Genomic DNA, 11,320 nt, shown 5'->3' with positions numbered 1-11,320 from the left:
AAAAAAATTCAACTCTTAAGGTTAAATCAGTTTAAAAAATGTTTGAATTTATAAAAAAACAATTCTGCTTTTTATTATTGATTTTTACTTCACACAATAATTATAAAACTTCTTCGACATTCGAATTTGACTTCTTTGCATTCAAAATATTAATAATTGGATTTTTTAATATACCATAATTGTTCAAAAATTAAAATTTTTATCTCCAAACTAAACCATAGACCTTATAATACATATGTATAAGGTCTATGAACTGAACACATTAGTGCCTAATATTTTAATCGAAAAGATGTATAAAAATAGGACCAGTTTCGACATCTCACAAGTCTGTTCACAATTTGTACTTTAAAATTAAATTAAATTAAAATAATTCAGGGCTGCAATTGTTTTTTGCAGAAAAATATCGTAATAATATTGACAGAAACAGTGGTTAACCACTGGGTTTTTCTAATTCTAATAATACTAGGTTCATGTATTATCATCATGACAATAGGCCATAAAAATATCCGGAGAATTTGAAATACAAGGAATGTAAATACAAACTAATGAAACGAAAAAAATTTTATGAAGTTCATTGTTACATCTAATTGTTATAAAAGTAACAAATCGAAGTTATAGGACTCAAAGTGAAACTGCATAAATGTGTCAATATGTATGGACAACAGAATATTTAATAAACCCATTATTGTTCATTGTAAAGAGTCGTCTCTGACTTCATATCGACATCTTTGTTCCAAAACCGTTTAATGCAGGTGATCAGTGGTAAAAACACTTACTGTATTCTTTCATTAACATCCATATATTAATATAGTGAAGAATTTTAATGTTATCATTTCTTTGAACGAAATAAATAAAATCTGAAATCGCCTACGCGTTTTGTTAGATGCATTATTCAGATAATGATCAGCCATGCGTAATATAACAACATGCCTTATATCGGCAATTATTATGTTATGGATTTTTTGGACGTTGAATAATGCGAATTATAAATAACGATTTCATTCGCGGTTATTGCTAATAGTCGAATGCACAATGGAATGCAATTTCGCACGCTCTAATCGACATAGCTATTCATTAAACTTTTAACTGTGCGTGTTATTTTAAATTTGTATATACAACGATTTCATTACGATGAAGTCATTCATTAAACCAAATATATAATCCAATAATTGAACTTCACGTGGGTGAAAAACTGTGGAATGCGTTTGTTAACAACTAGAAGAATGAAATTATAGTATTCCTTATCTTTGTTTTTGATTCTTTCAGTAATATGTTTAATTTAATTTAAACGATGTTTATTTATGTTTCTTTGGCCACATGATGATTAATGATTTTTAAAATTCTACGCTGAATTGCGATTCAATTCATTTATGAATTCTTTCAGTCACACATGTGATAGTTTGTCAGCAGGTATACCAAACGCGAGGTGGGTTCGATGAGAACAAGTTTGGTTTGAAATTCCCTACGGATGAGCAAACATTCCTTTCAATGACAAGTAGAGTAGATGCATTTTTGAGATACGAACCTGCAGGTTTAGGTACGTTCCTTTTGACTTGCATCCACCTGTATGTGGTCACAGAGTGAGAATTGTGTGGTGTCCCCGACGCAACTGTTTGAGGTTGTTCATGAGGTTGTTGTCCGTGAGGTTGTGCCAATTTTTGTTGGCATTCTTGTTTTGCGTATACTTGCTGATGCGATATGTGGTGTTGCTGATGAGGCGTGTGGTGCAAATGTGGTTGCTGTTGTTGTTGTTGTTGTGTTGATGATGCTGGTTGAAGTCGATTGCCTGAAAAGCCACTTCTGTTTCATGCGGATATCCTTTAGAGTCGTCTATGGGGCTTCTCATGTAAGCAGGGGATTGATCATACCCGGGTGCGGGTAAAGAGCACCGTTCGGTCCGTTGTTAATACCCGTGCCTCCGTTGTTATAATCAAGGTTCGTATAACTCAGACCGTTATCTGTGCTGATGATGGGATCCGTCGGTGATTCGAGGTGCAAGCCGAGTTGACCCAAAGAACCTTGGCTGTAAAAATGCGTGTCAGGAGGCGGCGAGGTTCCCGATCCATCGTATAATATTTGCGTACCATAACCATCATGATGATGGTGGTACGTTTCGTGATATCCTACTGATTGATGATAACTAGGAGCTGTTTGCCCGTATCCAGTTCCGGCATCGTTGGTGTTATAATAGGGATGATAAACCGAATCCGTTGTCGTGTGATGATACGAACTGGCGTGCGGTTGGTCGTGCTGCCCGTACATGCTAATGTCCATAGTCATCATGTTTAGTTGCACTTACTTTTATTTGCTGTCACTGAACCGCGTTGGGGTCACATCACATGAAATTAAGGTCCTATTTGTCACCACGCGCCTTTTTCTTGGATTGAGAAAAATATGACACAATTTTAAAAACACTAAACCATTTAAAGCACTCGCGGGGGTATGGTCACAATAATCGAAAACCTGTGGAGAGTAACCGTGCGCGCGCTTCCGTACGCTCGCGATATACGTTGTCCACTGACGTGAGTAGAGTTACTGATCGAACACGTTTAGTTCTCACGGCCGATGACGCGTCGAACCGCGTGCGTCTCTACGATATGTTCGCCGTTTACTGCGCGGACGAAATAGAGTTTCCCCGCGGAGTCTACTTGGGTTTTGTTGTAGCGATCTCGCTCGCCTGCGTCGTCTCTGGTAACGCGCGTAACGGAGTGGGCACACTAAAAAGTAAGAGCCTGAATGAATCGACCGGCGCTGCTACAGAGAGCGAACACATGACAAAAGAACGAACGAGACGGAAGCCCTCGCGGCGGCTGCTCGCCTGCTCGCCTGCATGTGTCGGGCCTCTACGATATCATTCACGTGTCCCGTTCGGGACCGCGAGGGCGGCGCTTTGCCAATCACGTGGCCAATGGAAGCGAGACGCAGGAGCACCCATAATGGATTGGGTAGAGACATCATTGTGTTGCCTGAGAGGAGAACTATCTCATTTTTTCCGACCATCGGCTTTTTCGAAACATTTCAATCCAGCCGAGGGATTAGGGTGTTATTTTTTCCAGCCCCTCGTACGCAACTACGCGTTAGATCAAAATGGTTTCGCTCACATATCTGCACATGGTTGCTCGTTATATTGTTCGTGGACTGTCATTTTTTGATATAATCATACTTTTGTTCTCTATCCCAAAACGTGATTTCAGTACAGACTGTTTTCTCTATATATAATATTTTTCAATAAATTAACGTGTTAACTTCATAATTTTTGTGATCAGCTATCTTACTTTGCATACAAAAATGTTAAAACTTGGAATATAAATACTAGGAGAAGTACGTCTAAAATGACACGGGTTTTGTTTTTTAATTATATTATAAACAGTCTCAATTATTTTTATTTATTTTTTAGTTTAATGAATACTAGTAAAAGTATTATAATTAAGTAGGGACAGCATTAACATATTTAAAGAAAAAAGTGCAACCTACAAAAATTATTATATCCCTATAGTACGGACAAAATGACATGTAGTGCAAAGACATACTGAGATGCTAATTTTTAAGAAATAAGTTCAAAAATAAATAGTTTTGTTTTCTTTGGGACATTAGCACATGAAGGTTTTGCAACAAATGCGAAAGTTTCTTCTTTTTACCGATGGATCTTTTGGTCTATCTTTAGCAATGATTTTTTTTAAATACTTGAAGAAGAAATTGAAAGCCAATTACCTTTGACAGATTTTTTTTCTTGGCCCTGGTGTTGCATTATATAAGTATTTCATTTTATCTGAAATTATTGCAATAAAATTAATTGAAATCACTAGAGCTGTCAAATGTTAATATTCTTAATTGAAATAATTACGAATATCAAGAAATAGGTTCCCAAAAACATGAGAAAAACACTCTCAAAATAAACTTTTCAAGGCGTGAAACACGTTTGAACTGATTACTGCGATAAGACTGTGACAATGACGCTCAACATCTGACAGAATTGCTATATGCTTTTTTCATGATAAAGTCTCGGAAACGTTAACAAAACTAGTCAATTTTTAAATAAAGTCACTGTGTCATTTTGTCCATATACACTATTTTGTCCACATTTTCTCTATATATTATTGACAAAATTTATATACTTCTTGTTAAAATATCGACCAGTTTTTGAGAATCGCGGTTGTTTCAAAATATGTTATAAATAATGATTCACATATATAAAGCTGTTGCTAACAATTTAATATTAATTGAAACCACGTTGAGTAAATAAAATATTCTTTGTCTATATATAGATATCTATGTTTCTCCCTTGAGTGTGATGCCTAGGCTCTTGTATAAGAAATCGTAATTGAATTACGTAAATTCCACGCCATGCACAGCAATTCCATTTTCGGCACGTCAGACCCGAGAGCTCGACTCGACGCTGTCGTGTGCGTGCACACTGTCATGGGGCGAATTTCTGCGCCCCCCACTCGAGGGCTGAAACGCCGTAGGTTAAGGCTCGAAGCACACGGCCTGCAAGCTGTCAAAACGTTATTACACCATTTATTTACTTATTTTAATCAAAATTTATTCTTTAATAATTTGAGATTTTTTACTGCAGTCAGAAGTGCATTGGCTCTTTATTATTATTCCCGTAGAGTTAGTTAAGTTATTGTAATCGTTCAAAAATCGAAATTGAAAATTTTTATATTTCTTCAAGTTTTGAAGGTTTCTGAACATTTTGGCATACTTCAGAAAAAAATAGATGTGTGTGTGTATGAATGTATGGATACAATTTTTCATCTACGTTTTCGGGCGCACGGATTAACCTATTTGAATGATTCAAAAAAACTTTCGATTCCTATTGTGAGGGAGATGTGCTGATTAGTTTTTGGCAAAGGCAGGTCCAGCCGTTTCGGAGATACAGAGCTAAATGTGCAAAAAATGGCAGTTATTGAGAGAACTAAGCTTCCGATTTGAATGATTTAAAGAACTGTCTGCTTGTTTTAACAAAATATTTGCTTTTGGAAAAATAATATTTTTGTTTCAATTTTTTTTGTTTCAAATTTTTTTGTTTATATAGAAAATAATTCAGATTTTTATTGTAATTCTGACTTAAGTTCTAATATACTTTAAACAAATATTTTCAATTTTGAAATTCAGTTTATATAATTCCTATAAATATTACGCAATGTTACAGTATTTATTTATAATAATCTATTTGATATTCATTTAAACATTTAATATTCTTCGAACATTTCGTTACGGTACGGGAAGTTCCAGCATACACCACTAGTTATTTGATTGTATCTGTAAAATATAGAAAAGCTTAAAAATTATTACTAGTGTTTTTAAAAATTAGTACTAGTGGTAATGTATATTTATATAAATTGACGAACTAAATATTAATCATTGATATAGAAATCTGTCAAATAGTACTGTAACAACATTTATAACTCAAAGTTTGACAAAGCTTTTCGGATAACTTGCCTAAATTATATTTTATAAATTTTAACATTTCTAAAAATTATCGTAGAAGTAATATGAATTAATTACAGCAGAAAATGTATTTTTACTAGTACCAAAGATCAATTATCGAATTCTGAATTTTTATTGTTTTCATGACATGATCTATTATGAAACTAAAGCGAGTATCTACAATAAATTTTATAATATTAATTCTGTAATTGTAAAGTTTATTAACTTAACTGGAGTAAGTTATAGTAAACGCAAAAAAATCAAAAATAAAAATTATTATATATCTTCAACTTTCTAAGGTTCCTGAACAATTAGTTAAACACAACAAGGTGTGTGAATACTAATTTTTGCCGACGAATTCGGATTAACCTATTTGAATAATTCGAAAAACATTCGAATCGTTTTCATGGGGAGACGTGCTCTTATTAGCTTCGGAGATACGGACCAAAAAGTGACAAAAATGCTTATTTAGTTTTTGGGATAAAGGCGGAGCGTCCGATTTGAATGGTTCAAATAACATTTTCATTTGTATTAACGAAATGAAAAATGGAGTGAATTTTTGGGAAGGCAGTTTTAGCGGTTTCGGAGATCCATTGAAAAACTAAAAAAAAAAGTCAATTGGCGGATGAAAACGATCATTAGACATATGCACATCAAATTATAAGATATTTTATAGAGATTTTAATAATAAATACAAACTTTGTTTACATTTCTGTACATTTCCGTACCATTGTTTATCCGTTAGACTGTGACGATGCTATGCTTCCTAGTTTTATATATCCAGCGCTATTTGCAAGTTTTCTTGCTAGCAATCATGTATGTATTTTTATTATAATGGGGTGTGTATACCATGCCTTAAGTGAATCGAGCCTAAGAGAGACTTGGCCGTCTGATCCGATCGGATCCGATCCGATCCGGATCTACGGGTCCTAATAGAGGAATTAATTGGACGGCACGGACGATCCATCATCGTATCACCGCATAAAGCGGCGAGAGGGATCCCGTCTACCTACAACGCTTGCCCTCGCGCGCATCAAACTTCCAGAAATAACACTGAAAACTGTGACATGCCGGAGGACGGAGGACGGTTGGTTGGCTGATACGCGACTGCCCCAACGCCGAGTTTTATTTCACAGAGAAAATGGAAACAAAGAGTGTAGAAACGCGACTGTTTTAATACTGGGATGCTGCATACATCCACAAATAAAACGATGAAGAAAAATGCAATCCATGTATTCAGTCAAAAAGGCAAAATTTGAAAGAAACATTTGAAAAATGTGAAATTTTAACAATTATATTAATTTATCTTTAACCTTGATTTCACTCTAATGATTGTTGAACTAATTCGAGATTCCGAACATGGAAACGAAAAAAAGAATTCAGAAACGCGCTTGTTCTATTGCTGTTGTACTGAAACCCATCCATAAAAGAAATAATTAAGAAGAGTGTAGTCCATGTGTTCTAACAAAAATGCAATTTTTTAACTTCCCGTAGGGTAAGTTATTGTAATAGTCCAAAAATCGAAATTGAAAATTTTTACATTCACGTTTTGAAGGTTTCTGAACATTTTGGCATACCTCAGAAAAAGTGGATGTGTGTGTATGTATGTATGGATACAATTTTTCGTCCACGTTTTCGGGCGCACGGATCAACCGATTTGAATGGTTCAAAAAACATTCGAGTCCTATTGATAGGGAGATGTGCTGATTTGTTTTTGGCAAAGGCAGGTCCAGCCGTTACGGAGATACGGAGTAAACAGTGCAGAAAATAGAAATCGAGTTTTTGAGAGATCGGAGCATCAGATTTGAATGATCCAAAAAACTTTCAATTCGCAATGACGGGTAGAAGTGGTGATCAGTTTTTGGCAAAGACAGGTCCAGCGGTTTTGGAAATACAGAGCTAAATGTGCAAAAAATGGCAGTTTTTGAGGGAACTAAGCGTCCAATTTAAAGAACTTTCTGCTTGTTTCAACAAAATAATTGCTTTTGAAAAAAAAAATTTTGTTTCATTTTTTTTCAATTTTTTTGAAAGAAATATATTTTTTTTGTATATTGAAAATAATTAAGATTTCAATTGTAATTTTGACTTAAGTTTTAATATACTTTAAACAAATATTTTCGACTTTGCAATTCAGTTTATATAATTCTTATAAATATTAGACAATGTTACAGTATTTATTTGTAATAATCTATTTGAAAACATTTAATATTCCTTGAACATTTCGTTACGGTACGGAAAGTTCCAGCAATTTGCCTTAAGGATTAAGATAATTTCCAGTAAAATTATCTTAGTATCTGATCAGGCGTTACCTAGTAGTCAGGAATTTTAATAACAAACACTGGCTTAATAACAAATATTATAATAATATTGTCATCTAGAAGTTTTATTTAAACATCTAGAATTAAAATTATTTGCATGACCAAAGTATTTTGATATTCATGGGAAACGATTAATCTAAAAATAAATTTGTTATACAAAAACCTTTGTATTAGTAATAATTTTATAAACATTAAATTTTACATTTATTAAACTATAAATATTATTGAATTTGATGCGGTTAATTAATTAAGAGCTGCGCGATAAGAATTTCGCGGAACAATTGAAGCAAAAACAATTCTTTACGTTTTTATATTATCTATAATATATATATATATATATATATATATATATATATATATATATATACAGGATGGCTCGTCAAACCATATTATATTTAGCCACAAACAATATATCTAGGAAATTGAGAATGAAAATTCAGAGTTATATGTATTATTCAATTCCACATTATAAAAAATTAAAAACAAAAGAAAATTGGTACAACAAATTTAATAAAAAATGTTAGAGATTATGAAATACAATAATTTTTATATCGTAAAGTTTAGGGTTTTTCATAAATTCAAGAAAATCTCATACGAAATTTGTGTGTCTGTGTGGGCGTGGGTGTAATGTGAATGTTTTTACTCATAGTATATATTAATATTTATAATCTACATATCATCGAAAAGATTAAACAAATTTGATATAAACTATTCACACTTGTGTATGTGTTATAATAACCAAACTTGCTATGTACTCATTGTCAGACATTACCACTACTGCTAAAATATACTGGTTGTATAATTTTCAAGTATGAAGTAATATATTTTACATATCAATTCACATCTTTTTGAAAACAATATAAAAACTGAAACGTGTGAAAACCGGACATACGGTAGAAATGACAATATCATAATAACTATAAACAACGTCACTAATGAGCAAGTCAGAAATAAAATAAGTTGGATGCGCCCACTTGAGACGAATTTAAAAAGAATTCGTTCCAGAGGGACGAAACGGCCCAATTAGCATTGATTGAGGCGGCGATGATAATGTAACAGTTTTGAAAAAAATTATGTTTAACATATGAAGATATTAGTTGAATCGCTGGATACAGTTTTACTTGAAATCATTCGGAAGTTTCAGAGAAAAATCTAAAGTATATGTGAAAATATATTGAAATGTAGTACATATATCAAAAAGGTTTTTTTTATTGTTTTGAACAGCACCTGAACTTGAGAGATCCATAAGTTGTTGGGCTAATTTAACTAAATACTACGTCGGTTTTACAGATGACTACCAAAATTCCCAAATTCGGTTGTTTCATATCTGTGATCTCTACAATTTCTCTACTAAAGCGAATATTTTATTGATGCAGCAATGCCGGATGAAAGCTATTTTCACTTGGAAACATAGTGTTAATAGATAGCAGATTAACACTTGGAAATATAGTATTACCAAGTGAAAACCGATGTCACTACTGCTTGACATCAGGCTTCTCAAAGCGGGATCGAACCCGGAACCAATATAAAAGTTTAACGTGAAATAGGTTAAAACTCAATAGAATAGGATATAAAAAGTATGTTAAAATAAAGGTGAGGAAAACAATATCATGTAAAACACTGTATAAAATAAAAATAATGTAAGGGTTTAATACTAAAGCAATTAATTGTTCTATTTAAGACCACAGAATTAATAGAAAAATGAATTTGTTAAAAAAAACACTATAAAAATTTATAAATAAAACGTAGAAATTTGGTAGAATTTTACTTTTTCAAAATGATATCCGTTTGACTCCGGTTGTGACCGTTTCTATAGAGGAACAATTTTGACATCTATCATCTTATTTAAGCTCTAAATTCAAGCAATATTTTTTTATGAATGTACACTTTATGTTTAAGATAAAAGCACTAAAATCGGCAAAAATCTGGTCTTAATTAAATGCCACATGTTTGTGTTTGAAGCCACCAAAAGTATAATCATTTATTAATTATGAAATATCCTGTATAATCAGAAAGAAACCTTCCAGATCCTTTAGGTTTGGTATATCGCATATTATCAGTATAAGTTAATATTTTGATTTTGTTAATTCTATTACGAATTTTCGCTTTCTCTATATTAAAAAAATGACAAAAAGCTCAATCTCAATCTCGTCACTGAAGGTTTTGTTCAAACGCTAAAACATGGATACTTACCATTTTATGATGAAAATATTATATGTATATTATAATTGGTGATGCATATTTTTTTGTAAAAATACGTATCTAGCATATTAAAATTTTAAGCATAAATTTAATTAAAAACTAGGTATAAATTGCATTGTGCTTTAAGGCAAGTTGCGCAAACCCTAAGTTTTCAAATAATCCACTGAATCAATATTATAAGTATTCAAATTTAGCAACTTTTAAAATTGCCACGATTGAATTTAGATATTTTGTCAATCCATTATTCTACACTTTCATAATTTTGTACAATTGGAGCAACTTTTTGTAGCTTAAATACTTTAGGATTTTCGTTAAAACAATGATACAAAATTTCATTAAAATTATAAAACAAATTCAACAAACAATTATGAAGAAGCAACCCATCTGATATTTACAACTATTTGAAAACGTGGACGAAAAATTTTGCATATTACCGCTTATTCTAAAAAAAATTTTCGGCCGATCGTTTAGCAAAAGTAATCAATGCGAGTCCTTATCATAAAATGGCTTTTAAATTTTTGAAATTGACGTTTTTAGGGATTTTTTTTAACTCGTTTTATTTAGCAATCCATAAAGATTCCTATAAGCTAAAATGACAATATTTAAGAGCGATGCCTAAGAAGAGCTCCAATGAGATCTTCTCAGTATAACAATTAATATGATAATATTATATTAGACCTAATCTAAGACTAAGTCTAAAGGCCATTGTCGTTTCAATCTCCGTTTTTAAGGAAATGATGAAGAAAAGTCTAATTTTGGCTTGATGTCAAACGTTTCAGAATGACTTGAAATGTCGTGAAAACATACAACTTTCTAATTGGGTTAGATCAATTTTGATTAATAAGTTCCATTCTTTGTCAATTTTAATAAACAAATTTTATAATACCAGTAATATTTTATACCTTCTACTTTATATTTATCTATAGACTTTAATGTATAAGCGCAAAAGATTTTGCCTTCTTAATTTGTTTTTTCAGAATATTATTGCTAATATAAAACAGTTGATACTTTATTATTCAATAACCTTACTCAATTTTTCTAAAACTTAAATAAATTAGGATGATAATTTAATTAAAAATACATTAATCAAAGTCACTATTTTTGTTATTGAAAATGTTCATCGGAGCTCCGGCTATTTTTCGTCCTGTTGTCATCGCATTTCATTCATCGAATCGAGGCTACGATACTTGTCATCGACAGCCTGCTTATAAGACCTTATCGGATATTGTTTTCGTTCAGTAATTGGAATCAGAGGATGGTTTCTAGTTGTCTGTGTTCCGATGCCAATATCTGTACAAGTTCCTGAATCTCGTCACATCCACATGTCACAATTCAACCCTTCCAAATCTCATCGATGAGGGTGTAGA

At 32.3% G+C, this 11,320-nt stretch overlaps 2 protein-coding genes across 2 annotated transcripts in view; one reads left to right on the top strand and one right to left on the bottom strand.

Annotated features, from left to right (window-relative positions):
* Positions 1–430: 430 nt before the first annotated feature.
* On the bottom strand, positions 431–2,283 carry LOC113376076 (ras-interacting protein RIP3-like). Its single transcript, XM_026616002.1, has 3 exons — positions 1,869–2,283; positions 1,526–1,786; positions 431–462 (listed from the first exon to the last, which is right to left on the bottom strand). The coding sequence occupies exons 1-3, from the start codon at positions 2,281–2,283 to the stop codon at positions 431–433; spliced, it is 708 nt and encodes a 235-aa protein (XP_026471787.1).
* Positions 2,284–2,597: 314 nt separating this feature from the next.
* The window catches only part of LOC113376075 (homeotic protein proboscipedia-like), a 46,210-nt gene continuing 37,487 nt past the window's right edge, over positions 2,598–11,320 (top strand). The window contains exon 1 of the mRNA XM_026616001.1: positions 2,598–3,042. Coding sequence (XP_026471786.1) covers positions 2,598–3,042 — 445 coding nt within the window. The remainder of the gene's footprint in view (positions 3,043–11,320) is intronic.

Source organism: Ctenocephalides felis, unplaced genomic scaffold (genome assembly GCF_003426905.1).
Source record: "Ctenocephalides felis isolate EL2017-DRISC unplaced genomic scaffold, ASM342690v1 CF-g0.4_SCAFFOLD_01886, whole genome shotgun sequence".
Taxonomy (NCBI): Eukaryota; Metazoa; Arthropoda; class Insecta; order Siphonaptera; family Pulicidae; genus Ctenocephalides; species Ctenocephalides felis.
This window is presented reverse-complemented; position numbering and strand designations above follow the sequence as displayed.

Bases quoted from the DNA above. Each gene is read 5' to 3' on its own strand.
- LOC113376076 (XM_026616002.1), bottom strand. From the start codon at position 2,283: ATGATGACTATGGACATTAGCATGTACGGGCAGCACGACCAACCGCAC. The intron at 1,787-1,868 runs GTATGATCAATC...GTGGCTTTTCAG, and splicing joins TGCTCTTTACCCGCACCCGG to GCAATCGACTTCAACCAGCA. The intron at 463-1,525 runs GTTCGTATCTCA...ACATGAACCTAG, and splicing joins GAACGTACCTAAACCTGCAG to TATTATTAGAATTAGAAAAA.